Below are 22105 nucleotides of genomic sequence, written 5' to 3'. Positions count from 1 at the left end.
TGGGAGGCAGAGGCAGGCGGATTTCTGAGTTCGAGGCCAGCCTGGTCTACAAAGTGAGTTCCAGGACAGCCAGGGCTACACAGAGAAACTCTGTCTCGAAAAAACCAAAAAGAAAGAAAATCACAGAAAAACATGAAGATGGTGAGGACCATCTGAAGATGATGCAGCTATTCTACATAAAAAAGAGCCAGCTGAGGACTCAAAGCACAAGTTCCAACTGTCACACAGGCCTAGAACGAGCCTAGACCAGACCCAGAATATACATCTGCTTCCCTGCCTTCACTGCAGGACTGATGAAGGGGAAAAAAGCCCTCTACTTCAAAAAGAAAAATTTCCAAAGTGAGTCCATTCCTCTGAGAGCCATCAGATGAGGCTTCCAAATTAGACAGAAATAAAGAAAAAGACAGCTGAGACATAAGTAAAAAGAAGACGCAGGCAGGCTAAGACAGGCCAGACAGACAAACTGACACAGCCTGGCTGTTAGGAGTGAACCATGCAAACATTCCCAGGTGCAGTTTCTCTTAACATTACTAATGGCAGGGGAAGGCATATCTGATGAAGACAGTCTGGTTAGGGAGCCAGGCTTAGGAGCAGATTCACTGTCTGCCGAGGTCCTACTCTGCGTCTCTGCTTCTGAGACCGAACTCCTAGAGACAGACAGTGTGACTGATCCATTTTCTCTGGTTTTCAAGGTGAATCCTGTCATTTCTTTCACAGTACACGTGATAACTTGTTATATTTTTCCATTAGGCTAGAAGGCCAGAAATGCCCGACTGAAAGGTTCTTCCATCTAACCCAGGCTCCCCAGTGTTGCATTCTTTAGGTTTCTACTTGAAAGGTTTGTTTCCCATGATCAACCAGTATTTTTATACTTAGCTGTTTAAATAATACTGACATGAATGGCACTATAGTCTCAACAGAAGTTTTATTATTGTTATTATATTCTTATTTTCTTTGCCACATGTCCATAAAAAAGCAAAACAAGAAATTTGTTTTAAATATAAAGTTAATAAGAGTTGATGGTGTGAAAGGCTGTGCTTAAAAAGAACAAGTCAAATTCAAAAGTGGTAACAAAATTTTAATAACTAAATTCGACATGACCTCACCTAAATGTAGGGAAGAAACACTAGACACACATGTGTTACACATCCAGGACTTAAGAAGAAAAGGCACAGGGGCTCTGGAGGACATCATTTCTGCTTCACTCTGCATCTGTCACCCTGCATTGAGTAGCTCCCAGAAGACTAGACTGAGGAACACTGAAACAGGGTCTTGCTCTTCACAGGAGATGGGGAGGCAGTGCCGTGCAATGAACTGAGGTGCATGTCTCCCTGTTAGTTTCCCCTAGAGAACACCCCCCTTGGGGACAAGCTGAAGCCTCACACAGCTTCCTGGCAATAGTCTCTGTGGCATCTCCGTGGCTCAGAGGCAGGAGTCGTGACAGCCTCACTACCGTGTGTGGACCCCAATGTACTGACCGTCATGGCAGCTCTCAGGTAGGAGCAAAGGAAGCAGAGTAGAAAGTGTACAGACCAAAACAGGAAGAAGGGCTTTGGGTGAGCTTTGTGATTGTCAGTGTTTATAACAAAGTCGATTAGCCTATAAAATAAAGTTTTAAGAATTTGGTTTAAAGACCAAATACAATGAACCAGAAGTGTTTATATGTAAATATGAGAGTCCAAGAAATAGATTGTTCTATCTAAGCAGTTCAACCAATACTCATTAAAGTTGTGAACTCAAAGATTTTTTTTTTTTTTTTAAAGATTTATTTATTTATTATATGTAAGCACACTGTAGTTGTTTTCAGACACTCCAGAAGAGGGCATCAGATCTTGTTATGGATGGTTGTGAGCCACCATGNTTTTCAGACACTCCAGAAGAGGGCATCAGATCTTGTTATGGATGGTTGTGAGCCACCATGTGGTTGCTGGGATTTGAACTCTGGACCTTCGGAAGAACAGTTGGGTGCTCTTACCCACTGAGCCATCTCACCAGCCCGAACTCAAAGATTTTTAAAGCTGACTGAGGGACACTTGAGTGCTCCCACTTCTCCTTTAAGAGAACTCCAAGATCAAATCTATATTCATAGTAATTCTAAGAGGCTACCTGCATCCCCATGAGGTGGGCATGATGCTGGTAACCAAAATGATGTTGAGCAAGATGGGGCTCCTTAACTGGCGTTGAGGCAGGGACACCAAAGTGCCCCATCTTTCACTGTATTCTTACAGCTTTTAAGTTGCCAGTTTCACTTAAGATATCTTTGCTCTGGGGCGTGTGGGGAGCTGATCTTGAAGAGGACCTGGGTTCCGATCCCAGAACCATCTGGAAGCTAACAGTAGCTCCATTTCCTAGAGCAGTGATGCTCTCTTCTGGAATTCATGGGTACCAGGCACACATACATATAAAAGACATCTTAAACAGGCACATAACCGAACAAACAAGTAAAAAACCTGATACCCTTGCTCAAGTACTAAAAGCAATGGATTTTATTCAAATCTGGAGCCTGAATGCGGAGTCTCCACAGCTCCATGTGAGGGAATTGCACTCACCAAGTGTCTGCTGTTGTACACCTCAGGGCACAGACACCATCAGGAAAGCCTGAGCTTGAGCGCTGAGAGAAAGGAGTGCTTTTGCTCTGGGTCCTCACGGCCCAAGCTCCCCTAGCATTAGTCAGCATTTACTAGACAGAACCCACTTTACCTATTTCTCAGACACTCACCTAAGGAGGTAAATCTTTCCTTCCTAGCTGAATTCTTAACATTCACAACTAAGCACTTAGTGCTAGATATTCATTGCTACGCGTGGCTACCACTGTGGTAGAGTGGCGAGCTAGGCCACCAAAGACACAGTAACTTCATCAAACTTGATCACCATCAAGGTGCTGCTTCTCCGGGGAGGGAAGGGTTCTCCTACCCCCAGTGCTACATGTGGGGCACCTACTCTAATGACTGAAGCGCACCTTGAAAAAGAGAAGAGGATCTCAAAAGATGGAAAGATCTCCCATGCTCATGGATTGGCAGGATTAACATAGTCAAAATGGCGATCCTGCCAAAAGCAATCCCCATCAAAATTCCAACCCAATTCTTCACTGAGTTAGAAAGGGCAATTTGCAAATTCATCTGGAATAATAAAAAACCTAGGATAGCAAAAACCACCCTCAACAATAAAAGAACCTCTGGTGGAATCACCATGCCTGACCTTAAGCTGTATTACAGAGCAATTGTGATGAAAACTGCATGGTACTGGTACAGCGACAGACAGGTTGATCAATGGAATAGAATTGAAGACCCAGAAATGAACCCACACACCTATGGTCACTTGATCTTTGACAAGGGAGCTAAAACCATCCAGTGGAAAAATGACAGCATTTTCAACAAATGGTGCTGGCCTGCTTGTGGACGTTGTACATCGTGGTGCGGAGCCTAGTGCGCACCACGATGTACAACGTCCACAAGCAGGGGATTCCAGGGCCAAGAAGTGGGAGTGGGTGGGTAGGGGAGCAGGGACAGGGCGAGGGTATAGGGAACTTTCAGGATAGCATTTGAAATGTAAATAAAGAAAATATCTAATAAAAAATTATATATACAAAAAAAATAAAAAAGAGAAGCAGTGTCTCTGCGCCCCCCCTTCAGACGCCCCCTATGGGAAGCTCACCTCTTTGCCAGCCTTTAGGAGATAGTGAAGGAGCAGGAACAATGGATCCATGGGTGTGGCAAAGTGGATAAGGCCCCCTGCAGGAGAGAAGGAACAAAGAGAGGTGTATGCCTTATAAGGACTGCTTGGTCATCTCACCCCTCAAGGTGAGCTGAATGTGGTGAAACCCCACATTCAGAAATGTGACATCAGCCCCTGTGGCAGCACGTGTAGTAGCTTGTGCTTTCCATCAGCAAACTCAGGAACTACCTTGGTTTAAATACTCTCATTTCCTGCAGTTAGACTGCCTTCCTCAGTCTAGACGCACCATGAGCTTTTTACTTTACACAGCTTCAAATCCCTGAGGGAAGAGAGCTAAAACGACTTTTCATTTCAACATTGGAATCATTTCCTATAGGTCTCACTGGAGAGAGTAGAAGTGTCGGGGAGCACATGTGGGGAGCATGAAGAACCATGAGCCAGAGCGCTCAGGAGGCCAGGTCAACTAGCCTGTAAAACTGCAGACCCACTGCCTCCCGTGGAGGAGGGTGAAGCCCTGGGAAAGCCCAGGACGCTCTGGAGCTTCTACTGTGGCTTGTGGTTGTGGACTGCGGGTGACAAGCAGGGCTCCCTGTGCAGTCCACACCCCAAACTGAGCCATGGAACAACTTCTCTTCCAAGTGGACATCTAAAGTGTGTGTTTGCTATACAACAGTGTCAGGAACACAGGAGAAACCATCTGTTTAAAAAGTTGTTATATTCTAGTATGTTTTAAAAATTGTATCAGTTTGCTCAAGGAAGTAATGTGTTAAAAATTCCTCTAAAGGCAGTGTTTCTGATCAGCTCAGCCTTCGCTCAATGGCACACATGCCGTCTGGCTCCTGCAGAGATGTGTTGGTGTTTTAGGGGATAAATCAGAATTGTCAGTTTAACACATGACAACCTGACTCAGCTTCACTTGATCCAATCCCTTTCTGATCCCCAGGAAGGCTCCCCACTTCCATACTCCAAAGCAGGAGGATGGAGCCATAGACCCACATGAGATGAGAAATATGTGTTTAGCTAATGGTGGGAATATCATTTGTCACTTACCTGATTGAACTGATTGATTTATAAACCAAGAATGGTGTTTTTCCTTGAAAACTTTTATTTCAAACAGCTGCTGTTGACACATATCAATTAAGTAAGTGGCTCCATCCCCTGTAACACAGGTAGATTTAGTATTCATCACTCTTCACACACACACACACACACACACACACACATACACACACACACAGAGATATGCACATCAAAAGTCTGTCCAACAGTACCAAGGAATGCTCCAAACAGGAACCTAAATGTGCAAAGTCATGCTCTATGCTAGCAGACTCCAAGGCAAGCTGGTGGATATGAGGCACAGACACTGAGTTCAGCTCCATAATCCTCACTGAACTTAAACCATCAAAGTGAAAGGCACAAGTCTCCTAACGGCTCAGTCAGATGTGTGAGCTAGTGCCTGGGTCTGTCCCTATCTCAGCATGTAGCTCTCTATACACAGGAGCAAAGACTTGGAACGAACCCTCAGATGCTACCGGTCACTCTGATGGTAAAGGGAGGACGTTCTTCAAGCCTGGCCAACTGGATATGATTTTCCATTTTATTCTTTTAAAACTGGGGAGAGCTAGGGGCCAGCTAAGTCAGCAGTAGAGCACTTGCCCAGCATGTGCCAGGTCTGGGATTTGATTCTCAGCAAATCAGATGTGTGGGAACAGAAGGGGTAGCCTGTGCATAGCTGAGGTTTTACCCCTAGCTCAGGGCCTGTGCCAGGGGGAAAGTGGATAGAAGGGATGCATAGATGTTTTACCCCTCAATTCATGACATGGCTTTCTAACCACAGAGCACTCTCTGGAATCCCTGGTGTGGCATGCTGAGTGTGACATGGAGAAGCTACATAACCCTTGTTATGCCCCTGCTGCTTATCTGTATATGGAGCAATACTGAGTCCACCTCAGAGGTGCTTTGTGAGGATTGAAAAAAAAAATGAAAATAGCCGTACATCTCCTAGAGCACTACCTACACCAGCCAGTGCCCAGCCTAGCCCCTGTTGTCCCTTTAACAACCATGAAAAGAAAACACGCCCACCTGTCTGTGTGCATCTAGATGGAATCTGAGTTGCAGAGGCAGCACCTTCTCTTGTTAGAGCTTTAGAACAAGGCTGCCCAGCGCTTCTCCCAGATCCCTCTGCCCTGCTCCAGCTGCTCCAGGCCCATGGCTCATCGGGCATATTTAATTTCACTTTGAGGAAAGATACTAGAGGAAGGGGCAGGGCGTTTGATTTTGTTCTGTTTCCCTTTCTCTGCTTTACACATCTTTCCAATAAAACATTGCCCAAGGACTTTCCCTCGTTCTCTGTGCAGTTACACAGTCCCCAGGAGAGCCAGGACTTAGAGGAACCAGGGGTTTACGTAGATCCCCAGGAGGGAAATCCACAGGCGAGTGCATTGTAATACTTTTGCCTTGAAATTAGAAAGCAAAACTGAAAATGTGCTGAATATAACATTAAAATGAACTTACCTACCAGGAAGACATAAAGCTTTTCAATATACAATGATTTTAATAAAAGAAAAACCATTATGGGTTCAGGGTGGGGACTACCCTTTTTGGTCAGAGTAAAAGAAGAGCTAAAAAGGAAGCAGGCAGAACCATGGCTGTCAAAGGCCACTCGCACTTGCACTCTGCTTCTTTACTGCACACCACACATGAACACAGTAAGCAGAGCAGTGCTGGGTGAGCGAGCCGAGAAAAGCTGGTGTGAGAAAGCCAAAGAAAATCAATCCGTTCCCAGTAAGAGCACAAACATGCTACTTTTCTAAGTCGCCAGCATTTCTAATGACAACATTCTGTGGATGAAAACTAGAGAAAAAGATACCCTTTAGCTTGATTTATCCTGGAAAATTAATCAGCTTGGCTCTTCACTGCAGGATGCCGTCTTAAGTTAATTCAAGAGGACACACCGGCAGGCAGGCAGGCAGGCAGGCAGGCAGGCAGGCAGGCAGGCAGGCAGGCAGGCAGGCGAGCATGCCATGGTCTGCACAGTGCTGGAAACACTCAGACTGATGTGGGAGAGAACTGAGGGGAGAGGCACCCACCTGAGTGCGGGTTGACCAGCTTTGCAAACAGGAGGCCGCTCTTCTTCTTCGAGGCATCTTTTAAATATTCTGAAAGGAAACGGTGAGTGGAAAATGTAAAGGCACTTTCTCTGCTGTGCCTCGCTTCACCCTGTTTTCCACTGTCCCACTTATTCATTTTTTCTTTCTAAAAATTTTGCTTTATCATTTATGAGCCGTGTGATCCTCAGTAAACAACTATTTTCAGTGTAAGCTACATTGAAACTTGAAGTGGGTTTAATTTGCTTCTCGGGGAAGGGCAGAGGGGCAGGCTTTAGAGTCAGATGTCTTAAGCTTTGTCACTTTGGCCAGTGCTTGATCTTCTCTTTAGTCTTAATCTCCTTTTAGAAGATGCTAATGGTGGTATTTAAAAAAACAAAACAAAACAAAACAAACAAACAAACAATAACCCTTAAGCTAAGGAGTCAAAGGCACACGCCATAATCAAACAGAAATACAAAATAAATCCTAAATATATTTATGAAGGTCATTTAAAAAATACTAATTACTAGACCTCTCTAGGTTTCATTTCTGACACCAATTAATCACAACCCTTGTCATTTTCTCAGTGGGGTTGTCATCTTTTTTTTTTTTAATCTTATGAACAGCCTTTATACAATAAAGATAGTAACTGTATTTTAGCTCTATTTTTATAACTATCTTTTGCCATATAAAGTATAGAGAATCTTCATATAACCCTATTTTTCATTATGTTTGTATCTTTTGTGTCATATTTTAGAAAGCCTTCCTCCTCAAAAATACGTGTATTTCTTATATTTTCTATGGATACATTAAATTTATATTTAGGCACTTTAGAATATACCCTGGGTTTAGATACTAGGAAGGTGGTTAATAAATCGAATTTTCAATGGGTTGGTCATCTGTTTCAAAACCCACTGAATGGAAATCTTCACAGTAACCATTTAAATACACTGTGGTCTGTCTGTAGATATTCTCCTTTGATCCACTAATCTGCATCTGTCATAGTGTCAGACCTCAGGACTTTAATTATAATAGAATAACTTTATTCTGTAGAAAGCAAGTTCCTGCACTGTTTCCGCCACAGTATGTGACTGTCAAAGTTTTAATTGCATAGATTAAAACATGGAAACCAAGATGGATGACACCTTCAATAGACTGAGCACCATAGTCAAAACTCAACACAGACACCAAAGAAACCAGGGACTCTAGGCAGCCAAGGAACACACCCCATCTATACAAGAGCACCCCAGGAAGGTGGTCAAGGGGCACACAGCCCATCTAGGGAAGAGCACCCAGAGAGGCCGTGAGGAGGGACTGAGCTTATCCTCTGTGCTCTGTCCATCCCCCCCACACACACAGAGATTGCAAGTGGGTTCAAACACTGGCTTAGCCATAAACAGAACACAACCTTTTCCTGAGCTGACAGCAGTGGGCTCACTGCCCTGGCTTACTTCCTTGAGAGGGTTTCTAGGCCCTGGGGCAGAGGAACGAGGCAAAGCCTGGCTGACTTAGAGCTGACGTGATAGAGCAAAGAGCTCCAAAGACAGGAGGGTGATGGCATCCACGTGGAAGAAGGCTGATAAAAAAGTTCCATCCCAAGTGTGTGCAGCAGGGCCTCTCTGGGAATCATTGGGAAACTGCGCTTCCCTTCCACATTCACATGAGACACTCCATGAAAAGCAGAGATCACAATTCACACTCATTCTCCCTGTTCTTCATGATCCCAGGGCATGAAATGGCAGAACACTCAACAGGTACTTTCCTGGAAGGAAGTAATGATTACTCCTGACTGACAGCTGCTAAGATCTTGTCATACTAATTTAACAGCTAAAAGATGCAACTCAGTTTGCCAAATAACTTATTTTTGAAGTTCAAAATATTTAATAATACAAAAATATTCATTACTGCAAAAGGTAAATTCATGTCTGGCACTTAATCAAATATGACTAGATATTCAAAAATGTGGACAAGTATAGCCCATGATGAGAGGTGGGGAAAAGGTCAAATATTACAAAAGAGATTTTTATTATATGCAACCAAACAAAAATGGCATAAAAATATACCTCATGCATAAAATGTTAAAGAGATAGAAAAACTTTAAATGATCTAAATCGAAATGCTAGAGAAGAAAAATCCAACAGAAAGAACTACTAGCAAAAGAAAAATGAACTTGAAGTTTCAGTAACAAAAAATGTTCCAAAAGCATAAATAAATAAATAAATAAATAAACAAACTGATCTATAAGCCAGCTTCAGACCTTCTACTACATGTGTGATGGAAGTTTTCAAAAGAGGAGAAAGAAGATAATAAACATATCTATCTGGAAAAGTGCATAAGAAATGTTTCCTATGAGGAAAACTATAAACTCACACATCTAGGAAACTTGGTGACCCCAAAACACACAAGGATAAAAAAGAAGTGTGTGTGTGTGTGTGTGTGTCAGCATCATAGTGTGCACAGAAAGGCAAGGCCAAGAATGACAGCTAAGCATGTGAAAACAACAAAAGCCAGAAGACAATCCAGAAACATCCATAAAATAAACCATCGTAACTGTAAAGAAACTACCTTTGGAAAAGGAGGGTGGAAAGTAAAACTTCAGACACACAAGAGCTGAAAGGCATAATCAGGAACACACACACACACACACACACACACACATCCCACAAGGAATGCCAAGGGAGATCCTTCTGGCAGAAAGATCACGAAACTAGATGCAGGAATCTAAAAAGGAGAATATGTGACTAATAACGGGGGGGGGGGGAGTTCTTATTTCAATCTCTTTAAGGGCTGTTGACTGCTTAAGTTAAATAATTCAGAGGAGTGTTCACATCATATGTACACAGAAAATGTATGACATCAGCTTAAGTCCAGAGAGATATAAGAATACCTTGTGAGTTTCTTGTGCCATTTGTGAAGTGATAAGGTAGATACGACCAATTAAATGTGTACAAGAAACCCTATGGCAGTCACTAAAATGATAAAATCCCCAAACTGTCACAAATAAGACAATAAAGAGATGAAACTGAATTGTAAAATTATACTCATTTAACTCAAAAGAAAGAGGGCAAACAGACACAAAGAACATGTATGATAAACGAGAAACAGCAGGACAGCAGATCCAACCCTAGCTACATCAGTAATCACATCCACATGGCAACGGTCTGAACATCCCAACGATAAGCAGGAGACTGAATTCAAAAGCAAGGGGGAAACTGTATGTTGCCCACAGGAACCACGTGTAAACATAAAGACCGAAGAAGAATGAAGAGAAGCAGATGCTAACAGACCTTACCAGGGAACTTTAAAAAGTCACTCTATAAAGATTGAAGGGTCACTTAACTGAGAAGGTGTGACACTCCTAAATGCTTCCTCACCAAACACAAGCTGCAGAACACCCAAAGCACACACACCTGGAACGCCTGGGCACCTCACCCGACAGGCACTAATCTGTGCCCCAGCTCCCGGAGGCTGTTTTAAGAATGTTACATAAAGAGAGGGGTGCAGGTTCAACTGTCAGAACTGGGTAAGATTCTTTCTGGAATGACCCGTCTAGACTGAAATATAAGTTAGAAAGTTTGGTCCTGTTAGAACTTTCTAAATATCAAAGTCGCCTCCCACGCCCATGTTCCCTGCCTAGTGAGCTCTACTGAGCTCCCTGGGTCTGAGGCACAGGAAGGCCAACGGCCTTCCCCACACAACTTCTCATGCCTCACGGCAGACGCTTCATCGGGAACTTGAAGTATTTTGACTACTTATTTTTATCATGAGAAAACTGTACTGAGTGTTTCTCTTCCAGTTTCCCCATTCCTCCAGCGCCCCAAATAATTAAACATTACAACGCCAAGTCAACTAAAGAACAGAACCATATCTAGAAACTCTCCGAAAGCAACAGTGTTTTTATCTTTGCCACAGAGAGCCGTGAGAAGATCTTCAGGACATCTGCAGCTACAGAGCACAACCAGAGAGTCAGTAGGCCACTCCCACAACGCTGACAAGCTCTGGGAACAAAGGCAGGCTGCATGAAGATGCTAGTTTGTGGGGAAAATATTTCCTCACACAACTCGCTGCTGGACTGAATCAACATGAAATCAACTCCAAGTGGGCTAAAATGTTCAAATATAAAATTACCAGAAGAAAATACCCGTGTTTTGGTCTGATCAAAGACTTTCTGGGGTCTAATTCCAAAAGTACAGACAACAAAGGCCAAGATAACAGGTGGCATTACATCACACAAAAGCTTTTCCACAGCAATCAGAGAGCAATCAAAAGAGAAGAGACAAGTAGGTGTTAATTGCTGCGCTCCCTAAAGAACTCAGATGCTGATATAAAAATGAAGTTCTTTAACATACTGCAGAAGTCTCAGAAATATATTTCCTCTAAATTTGAAAAAAATCAGGCAATGGTTTTTGCCTGACCAAAAATCCTAACAACAAATTCACAATGACAAATGCCACCAGGATCCAGCCTCTTTTTGGCTCCCTTTAGCATCCTAATGGGACAGTATCCACCGCCTAGTTGGCCTTCCATAAATGCCTTCTCGTTGACAGATTGCATGCAGGCACAGCAAGATGAACACCAGCCCTCCAGTCCTGAGCTCCTTCTTCCTCAGCTGTTGTAGTTCCACTCATTTTATGCTGCTCTCTCCTGAGCTGGTTCAGGCTGGGAATACCACACAAACAAAGCTTTTCCTCAATACACCTCTTATCCCTTGTCTACTTCTCTAACCCTGCCCATCAATCCCTCTGGTCTCTTACCTCATTACCATCTAGTCCCCGTTGGCCAGTGAAGGACCCACCTAATGCAACCTGGTACAGCACTGAATTATCCAAAGGAAATGAAGAGCAGTCTGTAAATTCGAATTCCATATGCAACTTAAATTTTCCTATTAGCCACCTTAAGCATAGGTAAAATAAATTTTAATCACATACATTACTTACCCAAAATACCTTCACTGCACCACATGCATATATGAGATATGCCTGGCACAACGTTGTCTGTGGCTTTTTATGAGATGGAAACCGCTACCTGTTCTTAAACTGCTGAGGACTTCGGTCATGAAAGAGTGTTAGACTTTCTAAGATGCTCTTCCTGTGGCTGACATGATTGTCTGATTTTTACTCTAGCAGCAGGGCGTATTTCACAATGTGACTCAGTCTTTTCTTTCTGAATAAATCCTACTTGCTCACACATACTTTTCCTTAACTGATTTATTTCTAGTTACTTAGGATTCTCGAATTTATGTGCAGACTATAAACGGACTTCCTCTGTAATGCTCTTACCTGCTTTGCAAGGTCATACTAGCCCCACGGACCAATCTGGGAAGTATGCCTTCTTTTCCTAGTTTTTGAAAAGTTTTTGTAGGATTGATCTTATTTTTCAGTGTCTAAGAGGATTCTCCAGTGAAGTCATCAGGAACTGGGCTTTTCCTTTGGAAAACAGGCTACTAATTTAGCCTCTATACTGTGGTCTATTCAGATCTCTTTCTTGAGATCTGATTTTGTAAGTTCTCTATTTAGGAATCTGCCAGTCTCATCTATAATACCTATGTCATTCCTATAACCCTTTACCCTTTCTGTAAGGTCAGAAGCAATGGAAGGCCCCCTTTCTGTAAGGTCAGAAGTGATGGAAGGCCCCCCTTTCTGTAAGGTCAGAAGCGATGGAAGGCCCCCCTTTCTGTAAGGACCCGACTTCTGTTTTGCTGGTGTTTCTGGTGTCTGACTCTGTATTTCTTTTCTGTGCCCATATTTACTTCCTCCCCTCGGCTTTGCTGTGGGGCCAGTGAGCTTCCCCATGACCCGAGATCTTTCTACTTTATTAATTTCATAATGTGCAGCTCTGTATCTTACTGGGTAAGCACTGTCACCTGCATTTTGTAAGCCCATGTTTTATTTTCTTACCTCAAAGTATTTTTTTAGTTTCCCTTATATTTTTCCTTCGGCTTCACTGGTAATGGGGCTGTGTTGTTTAATTTCTGTATAGTTGTGAACCACCCAAATTCCCATCTGTAATTGTCTTCCATTTTCACTTCATTGTTCTTGCAGAATGTATCTGGTAAAGTTTTGATCATTTGAAATGTTTGTTTTATGACCTGTTAGGTAGGACTGACTTACAGTGCTGGTTAGGTCTTGTTTGGGGGGAAGCTGGGAGAGCCTTTTGTCTGGTCCCTTATAAACACATGTCGTCTGTGTGCTCTCTTATAATTCTATTTCTACTCTGTGAGTCTCACAATTATGCCCTCACTATTCAGTCGGTTTGCTTTAGTTCTCAGAATAAATTCCTAAGTTCTGATTAAAATCTTGGTAGAATAAACTCAGCATCCTCTAGGGCAGGCCCATCAACTGCTTGGCTCACTCTCAGGACATATTTCCTGTTAATGTACATTTTGTGTTTTTAAAATAACTCAACATTATGTTAGATAAAATATAATGAATGTGGCAATTCTGGAAATTAGCTTGTCCTCCCCTAACTCCTAGGAACTGCTGCTGGTTTTAAGTCACTTCAGTGACTTTCCTGGACTAAGTCTGTCAAGTCCGTATATTCTGCTGCCAGTTAAGATTGCTCTGTTCAGCCACCTCAGTGATTAACACTGAGCTCCAGTAGTCTTTGCTAAGAGGCTCTGTGTGGGGCAAGTCTTCACTTTATTTGTTTTCCCAGGGCATCAATCCATCAGAGATGGGAGACTGGGGCCCTCTCAGGCTTTTCCTGGGCTTGTACAGTCTTAAATATGTGTATAGCCTTTAAGTAAACCAGAGTACCCCAGAGCCCCATGTGGACACCTAGTTCTCTACATGTTCCCTCTAAGGTTTTGTCCAGATTACTGTTTGACAGACTTCTACAGTCCTTGCAGAAGCTATGTTTTAGACAAATAAATGACCTAGGGAGTAGGACTTTTCCAGAGAGCAAGCTCTGAGCACCAAGTCAGGTCAGATAATAACAGTGTCCTGAAGGGGAGTTTTTTTCAGGAAGTCACAACACAGGTCAAATAAGGACAATGCTTTCAGAGCAAGGTTTGTTTTTTTTGTTTGTTTGTTTTATTTTGTTTTTTCTTTTTAGCTTCAAACCACATCTGGCCAGTGCTAGCCGAAGGCGGGGCATACTACAGTGCAGGAAACTGATACTGGAGCGCAATGTTTCAAGCTGTGAGTTAAGTCCTCTCCATAATCAAAAAAGTTTAAAACTCACAAATGGCAGCTTGTTTCTTCTCTAACTGTCAAGTTGTCTGTCCCCGTCTTGACTTGTCATGCCAAGTCAGCCAGTAGATCAATTCCAGGAAGGAGCAGAGGAGAAGAAGGAGGACCCAGGAAAACCAGAAAGAAATGAGTCAAGATCAAATGATACCTTAGAAAGATGGCAGCAGTCTGTTATGTGATGTAAGAAACATCTAAAAACATATAGAGTCAAGTTTCATTGATGGTAAGAAAACCAACCTTTCTATTAGGAATTATATCCTCATCTGCAGAAACTCTAAGTTATCTGAGACACTTGAAGAGCACATGGTAGGCACTGATGCAGATGTCAACACTCCATAGCACAGGGCATTCGAGACAAACCAGGGTCATGTTCAAGGTCCTTGCAGCTTTCAAAACACTAACTTCAAAAATAACTATATGCTTTTCCCTACCAAGATGTCAGGACTACCATCAGCAAGATCTAGCTCATTCTCCTGGCTTTAAAGCTGTTTCTTCACAGGCTAATGAGGGGAAAAAAGTACACACCAGGAAAATGCTTCCCATTGATGGGTTTCTCTGAATATAAATTTCCTGTGAAGCTTCAGAGGCAAAAGGAAAACTAGTCTCCACCAAGACCATAGCAAACAAAGGCTGCAATTTTTCAGGGCTATCTCTACCTGCAGCAATGTTCCTAGGATTGGCCAGTCCGGGAAAAGGAAGCTGGTAAAGAATTCAGGTCCACAGTTGGCTCAGAGCCATCAAGAGCAGCAACATGTACAGTAGGAGCTTGAGATATCTGGGATACAGGACAATTCTGCTAGAGAAGATGGAGCAGATCTGACTAAGGTACCTGACACCAAATAGAGCTGGTCATTAAACAGAGCAGAGGGGATCCCCTCTCCAACCCCCACCTCTCTTGTGAAGCTGCAATGCCATGCAGGCAGAAGAGTGAAAAGCACAGGCCCTGGGTAAGAGCTTGAGGGGGTGACAGTCTGTGCCACTGAACCCTACTATTTGTTAACCAGCCGATTTGACTTTTGAGTCTTGGTTTCTCAATATGTAAAGGCAGTGATAATAAAACCTTATTTAAACTGCTGCCTAAGGTCACTGTGAAGGTCAAATACAGTATCATGTAAAGGTGTGTTGTGCAAGGTTAGCTAGGAGATCAAAAGGTGTAAAAACAGGTGTAATCCTTGATGATTTAAAGTACATAGGTGTAGGTGTACGTAGGTTATGCAAACTCATAGATTTGAATTTGGTGTCTATAGGGCTTCTGGAACCAACACTGTCCAACTCTTCCTGAAGGACAACTCTGCCTTCCTTACAAGAAGTCTACTCCTAATAGACCCTTCCAAGCAGGACAGGCCACACGGGGTGTTGTGGTGTCGAGGCTTCTGGTGCCAGTGGTGCCAGTGGCTGCTTCTGGAGCTATCTCTTCTGGAACTGCTGCTATGGGTGGTAGGAGGTTGGGTCACAAGGACCCTTGGGGGCTCAGAAGACTGTCTTAAAAAATGACAAGATGGTGGCTCCCTGTTGCTCCAGTTCAGGAAGCAGAAAGGAGTGGAGTTGGTTTAAGAAGTTATTAATGCTCAGAGTGGCAGAAAACCAAGGCTACCTGTTGCTACAACACCCAAGTGCCATTCATCCTAACGTGCTCCATTCAGCTGCCCTGCCACAACACATGGCGGCCCCACCTAGGAAACTCTGAAGCTGCCAGGAGGCCCTAGAGAAGTTATGTCAAACGCTGCAGCCACAGTGGAAAACACAAGTTTCCATACAAGGCAGGCTTGGGCCATTCAGACTAGCACCCTGCTCATGCCACGAGCACAGAGGGAAGTTGTGTGCAGGCTGCTGGCCTCAAACATTCAACATGTTTTGATGGCTCTCAAATACCATGTCTGAGATGTCTGCACATCACACACCCATCACAATTCTGTGAACTTTCACCTTTCTTGCAGAGATCTGTTTTTCAATCTATCCATTTTAGAGATAATCCACCTAAAATACATACTGTCTTCTGGATGAAACACCCCTGGTGTGTTATAACACAATCATGCCTCCTCATCACCAAAGTATAACATGTAAAAGTCAAAGCTTTGTTCATCTCCTTGTACCACCACAATGAGAATGCCGAGCCGGCTTCCAGCTCTTGGGTGAACCAACAGGGCTTTCTGTTCTCACACAACCCCAGTGGCTCTGAGTTTTAGTGTTACTGTGGAGAAAGTGTAAAGAATGAAGTAAAGAAAAAGAGGAAAAGAAGAAAACAACGTTTTTCATTTTGTGATCTATACCACAAAAAAAGCACTGGAAAGAGATCTCCAAATAGTTTCTGGGTGACAGAATCATGAACAATACATTTTCGTCTTACTTTCCTTTGTAATGCTAAAATGTCTATACTAGCTATATACTATTATTTTTTTAATTTTTTTTTTTTAAATAGAAAATTTGTAACTGAAAGTTAAGGATAAAAGCTGAGACTAAGGAGCTAAAACAACAAAGTCAGTGACGTAGCCAGGCATGGGGGAGCACCGGAGAAAGGGCAACACAAGAACCGCCATGCGTCCCAGGCCAGCCTGGGCTATAGTGTGAGACCTTGCCTACTGACTCCCCCACAATAAAATAAAATAAAATAAAATAAAATAAAATAAAACAATTAAGTGGGAAACCCCCACTTAAGAGTCTTAGAAAAACATAGGCCTTCATGAGAGTTTGCTCTAGTAGGAGAGACCTCAGGAACCAGCCAGTTACTTCAGAAGAGGAACTGGGCACCATGCAGCTCAGACTTCTTCACATGCCCATCCCTTTCAACTTCAGCACAAAGGAAGCTCTAAAAACTTTAAAGCAGCAAGCTTCTGACTTTCAGAGCCATCCTCAGAAGCTGAGGCCAAGGTCATTAGCTGACAAGCTAATGGCTACTAAGGGAGAATATGCCTGGATTCCCTGCAGCTCCTGGATTGTTCAACACCTAATTATTTATACAAAACTGGCAATCACACACGTAGTTGGTAGGTCCCACTAATAGGAAAGGCCCAATGAGAAGGCTTCTGTGTAGAGGTTACCTTGAAGATGGGTTTCAAGAGTTCTCAAGCAGAGAAAGTGGAGACAGGATTGCAGATAGATAAAAAGCCACCAGCATTCAGAGAAAGTAAAGTTGGGCTAGCGCATGTAACTTGGCCTTGACGTTGAACCTTGAAGCCAGAGTAGAATCAGACACAAGAGCAAAGTCAGTGTTAGGGAAACAGCTCAGGAAGAAACGGACTGGGGTGTTCTTTGGCCCCGCTGAAGGTGGACAGAACGTGGGAGTTAACAGTAGCCCACCAGACTGGCTCTGCTCTCCCACTGTAGAAATGAGGAAGACAGACTCTGCATGAAGGCAGCAATTTGTCCAAGGACACAGAATTGATAAAGCACACAAGCCACAAACACTTTCCAGGTGTCTTTCATTACAGTCAGGCTTCAGGCAACATTGTGCGTTGCCTAACATCCCTGGTAAAGCACTACGGTGTGACAAACCTTTGCTGTCCCCAGGATGCTATTCGAATTCTAAGATCATGGCTTACTTTCCTTTATGATTTTTTTTTATCCTGCCCTAGGGGATAAATCTGTGGGAGCCATAAGTTGTTACTTATTGTTTCACATCTCTTGGAACGACTACTAAGAGGACAAGATTACCCCAACAGATTACCAACTGCCAACTGACTGATTCCATCCATCACTTCTGAATGTGCTCCACAGTCAGAAGCAGATCCAGCAGCCATCTGAGAAAGGTCAGCGGGGCCCCACCAAGAAATGCTGTATAAAGACAAAGCCAGATTCATTCGTGTGGAAAATGTTAAATGTGCGCCAGGCTGGACAACCCAGAAACGGCCTGCAGGAAATGATGAGCAATCTCCCAAGAAGCTGAGCGCACTCTCAAGGCCACACGTGGAGTGGCCAGGTTCTCTGCTACCTGCCAAGGCAAGGGCAGCTTTCAACCTGCAGGCTTGTTGCTAAAGGCAAACATGTGTGCACACAAAGGGAGAAAGGCCCACTTCTACTTCTACCCTGAGTTCATGTGCCAACCCTTGGGTAGGAGGAAAAAGTCACTTGTTTCCTAGGGTCCCGGACAAAGCCTAGAGGAGCTCCTCCTTTGCCCTGTATTTCACACTTTTCTTTCTTTCTTGCCTCCAACCCCCAACAAAGATAGGTTTCTTTGGTTTTACAAAGCCATTAGTCAGAAATAATGCTAACATAAAGTTCCTCCATCATTAAACAGGAAAATTAGCTTTCCCTTCTATATCTGATTATTTTTTTAAACAAATCTCTTACATGAGAATATAGTTCTACAATGGGAATTCTTAGAATAGTTTTAATTCTTGCTTTGTTTTGTATTTAGATGTCATTTGTGGTCATCATGAAGCCACAGTCTAAAAAGCTACTGTACACGAATGGCCAGGATGGCAGGCAGGGACTCCCCAAAGGCTACCTGTCCTCTGGCCATTACACCTGGGCTACCTGTGGGAATGACAAACAAGGAAGCTTCCTTTGGAGCTCTGCAGTACCCAAAGGAAACTCAACAGAACTGAGGATTGGCCCTAAAGCCCAGTTTGATCTGGAAACTTCTTCACTCACAGGTGGGAGGATGGGGTGCAGGTAGGAGTGGGTGGTGCTGATTAAGCACATTTTTACTCAAGCTATGTGGACCTATATACAAGAGTCCTACATGATTTTCATTCTTCCTCCCCCTCTCCCCCAGAACTCTAGGGTAAGGGAGGTGAATCCTGCTAACAGTCCTTCCTAACAGCTGCAGGCAGTCTCCTGCCTACTCTAGTGAGCTGATGTGCTCCTGACTAACTCTCACATCTGGCCCAGCTCAGTAGAACAGACAAGTGTACAAAAGCTGGACCAAAGAAAACAAGTATTAAGAATATAACCTACCATTTACCTTCTGGAACCTTATAACATGTTCCCAAAGTAACTGGTCTTAGAGTAATTAAACAGCAGTGTAGCATTCCCAAACTACATCAAAGGAGCAGTACGCTCATTCCAGATGCAAAGATGTAATCACCTTGCTGCAACACCCCAGCTTGTGTGTGGAAAGGAATCCGGCATGAGTTGCAGCTTTCCTTTGTCTAGGAGCTTCAACTTAGCAAGACAAAATTGAGAAGTACCTTGTAATCGACTTTACGATGTAACCTTCAGGACATACCAGAGGCAACCTGAATGTAAATCAAAGTCGTTGAGACAAGGTTAGCTGCCTGTGCCCTGAATGCATATAACCCTCTGCTCACTTTCAGAACAGTGAACCCTCAAACAGTCAAACCTCAGGTGTGTTACCCAGGAGCCCAGCTCCCCAGGCTGGTCCCCACTCCAGCACTTCCGGGAACTATTAGACAGCCAGCCCAGCAGCAGGGCTTTACTAGAAGAGCACATACTTGGGTCTTAGCCCAGGACAGACTAGTTCAGAACCTTCACAGACGACGTCTCACTCCCAGGATGCTGGTGCCCTTACACTGGAGGGCAGACCCCATAGCTGCTATCAAACCTTAGAGCCTGCAGGTGGCACTAAAGGCCACCTGGAAGAGCAGACGTCAGGAAGCCTATGTTTTAACAGTTTCAGAACCCTCCACCACTATCAGTCTAATGAGTGAGTGGATGAGAGAACACCTTGCCTGAAGGGTCAAAAAAGGGGAGAGGACAGACACCTCTGCTTTGAACAGAAACCAGGTGGCAGTGTGTCTCCCCCCTCCCTCCCAGTGATTTACTACACCCATCTCTTTGAGGGATGCATTCAATATTGAGTCTTTTCAGTTTTGTGCTTGATATGATTATGACACACTTCAAGAAGGATATTAATGTCAGTGAAATAGCCAACAAAACAAAAAACCCTCTAGTTATGGCAAACTACCATATAGTATCAACATGTTTGATTGCAAAAAGAATGATGAAGGCTCCTACTATGAAAATCAAATTATACTGACGTAACAGAAGGGTGAAAGGAGGCCCTCCCCTCCCCAGCTTAAATAAGGTGTTCAGCCAGCCTTCTGATGGCTCACCAACACCAGGAATTCTCACTAGCTGCTTTACCAAACACTATCGGTGAGGGTGTGGCTTAACTGGAACTCATCATGGGCAGCTGGAGTCAGGACGAATCAGTATTGACCACTTCAGGAAACCATTTTGCAGAACCAATAAGCTAAACCAACAAGCGCCCAAAGGCAGCTTCCAGGATAGACACTCCTAAGCAATGAGTGCCAATGTCCACCAACAGCCTCCAAAGAATGCTGTCAGAGGTGCAAACCAGGAACACCTCAAGTCATCCATCCTCCGGAGAGAAGTAGTATTGATATGCATACAACGAACCAGAAGCAACTTTTAAAAAACCAACCAATAAAACCCATGGTACACCCATGGATGGATCTGGCAGATGTGGTACGGAGGGAAGGAAGACAGATTCAAAAGTCACAGGGGTTTAAGCAGGCAAAACTAATTTGATGACTTTTAAAATTTGGACAGATAAACCAAGCAGCAGACCAGGCCAAGGTGTTCCACGTGGGAGAGGTTTATCAGGCAGGAATGGGGGGGGGGGAGGCAGCGAAGCGGGTAGAAGGGTAGAGGAGAGAGAGGGATTGGAGGGGTTGGCCTCTCTTATACAGAAAATGATGTCACACCAGTGAGGGCAGGAACTGAACCAAGTGGATTGTGGGATAGAAGGTCGTTGTCCTGGCAACACAGGTCAAGGGTCACATGGCTGGGGGGGGTTGCAGTATCCTGATGCTAACAATGACAGAAAGCCTGGGGTTCTCTAGAAGATGGGTGTGTGAGCTGCTAGCTGTAAAGCCACTCTCCTTAGTCAGCATACAGGGTTCAGTTGAGTTGAGCTGCACACCCAAAATCCATACACTTGACTGTGTTGAACTCTTTACACAGGAGAGAAGCTATGTATGCAAAGTAAGTGTCAGGTCGTTACATCAAGATGATAAAAAAAAAATCTTCATCACTGGACATTTGTACCCTGGTGAAGTACATTTGCTGTAAAAATGCTTCGCATTTGCTGAATTAAAACTCAAAATTAAAGTGACTGGGATGTTTCCCTCTTCACCCGTATTCGAACATCAAATGTATATCATCTGTAAAATGACAGAATGTTTCTGGCTGGCATTCCCTCACCCAAATTTATTTCACTTGCCCTCCTCATATGGCAACGGCTGTCGCATGCCCCCACATGCCCTGATAGCTGGCCACCATCTACAGGGACACTGAATGTCCTGGTTCTGGGATTTTGACGGTCACTATGTCCTGGAATTGTTTCAAACCACGCTCCCATAAACCCCATCCAGGCTCCCTTAAGCCTGGCCACCCAGGCCTTTCCCGAGCAGCAGAGCGGCTCAGCATGGGACTACAGCGACCTCTGGTTTGGAGCCCGTAAGATTCTAGACGCTGAGCTGCTGAGACCCAGGAACTCCCTCCCGGGGGACAGCAGAGTCCCGTGACCCCCGCCGCCCGCCGCAGACCGAGCGGCTGGACCCGCCCCAGGGAATCCGCGCAAACTCTCCCGTCGCTTCCGGGTTTGGAGTTTCCCGCGTGCTGTGACACGTGACCAGGCTGCGTAGCAAAGTGCGGGGCACCGAATCCCGGCCCGCGCTCGCCAGGACCTCGCGGACGGGTGCTGGCCCGGGCTAAAAAAAAAAAAAAAAACCCGCGCCACCGCCACCGCCGCCGCCACGAGCGCCCGCGGCCCACGCGCCGCCCGCGTTTACCTGGAAGTAGGAACACTAGCTGCCTGGCCGCCAAGTCCCCGCGGTCCCGGCCTCCGGCCATGGTCGCGCGCTGCCGGAAGTGGCGCCGAGGGGCCCGCCAGCCGGGGCCACCAGCCTGCCTCCGTTTCCGGGCCCGCCCGCTCGGCTTCCTTTTTGAAATCTGCGCGGGCCCTGCTTTCCGTGGAGGGTGTGGCGCTCCGCGGCTTTCCCACTCTCACTCTACGGGCGCTGCTCGTGCGTGTATTTCACACATAGAGGTTCCTAGTGCGGGCGAGCAGCCTTCAAATTGGGTGTGGGCCAATTCGATAGTTAAGGTAATTCTTTTAAGATACACCCCAAAATATGTTTATAACTTGGGGTTCAACATACGAATTTGTTATTTAGGATAAATCTTTATATTAGTAACGAGACTTAGTTTGGGTGTGGTTTGGTT

At 44.4% G+C, this 22105-nt stretch overlaps 1 protein-coding gene across 1 annotated transcript in view; it reads right to left on the bottom strand.

The window, feature by feature from the left end:
• Rnaseh2b (ribonuclease H2 subunit B) overlaps positions 1-21741 on the bottom strand; it is a 46491-nt gene extending 24750 nt beyond the window's left edge. The window contains exons 1-4 of the mRNA XM_029541340.1: positions 21673-21741; positions 6765-6833; positions 4726-4833; positions 3655-3731 (exon numbers count right to left, since the gene is read on the bottom strand). Coding sequence (XP_029397200.1) covers positions 3655-3731; positions 4726-4833; positions 6765-6833; positions 21673-21733 — 315 coding nt within the window. The 5' untranslated portion in view covers positions 21734-21741. The remainder of the gene's footprint in view (positions 1-3654; positions 3732-4725; positions 4834-6764; positions 6834-21672) is intronic.
• Positions 21742-22105: the final 364 nt, after the last annotated feature.

This window comes from Mus pahari, chromosome 8, assembly GCF_900095145.1.
Source record: "Mus pahari chromosome 8, PAHARI_EIJ_v1.1, whole genome shotgun sequence".
NCBI classification, from domain to species: Eukaryota; Metazoa; Chordata; class Mammalia; order Rodentia; family Muridae; genus Mus; species Mus pahari.
Note: the sequence above shows the minus strand (reverse complement) of the source record. Positions and strands in the feature narration are given on the sequence as shown.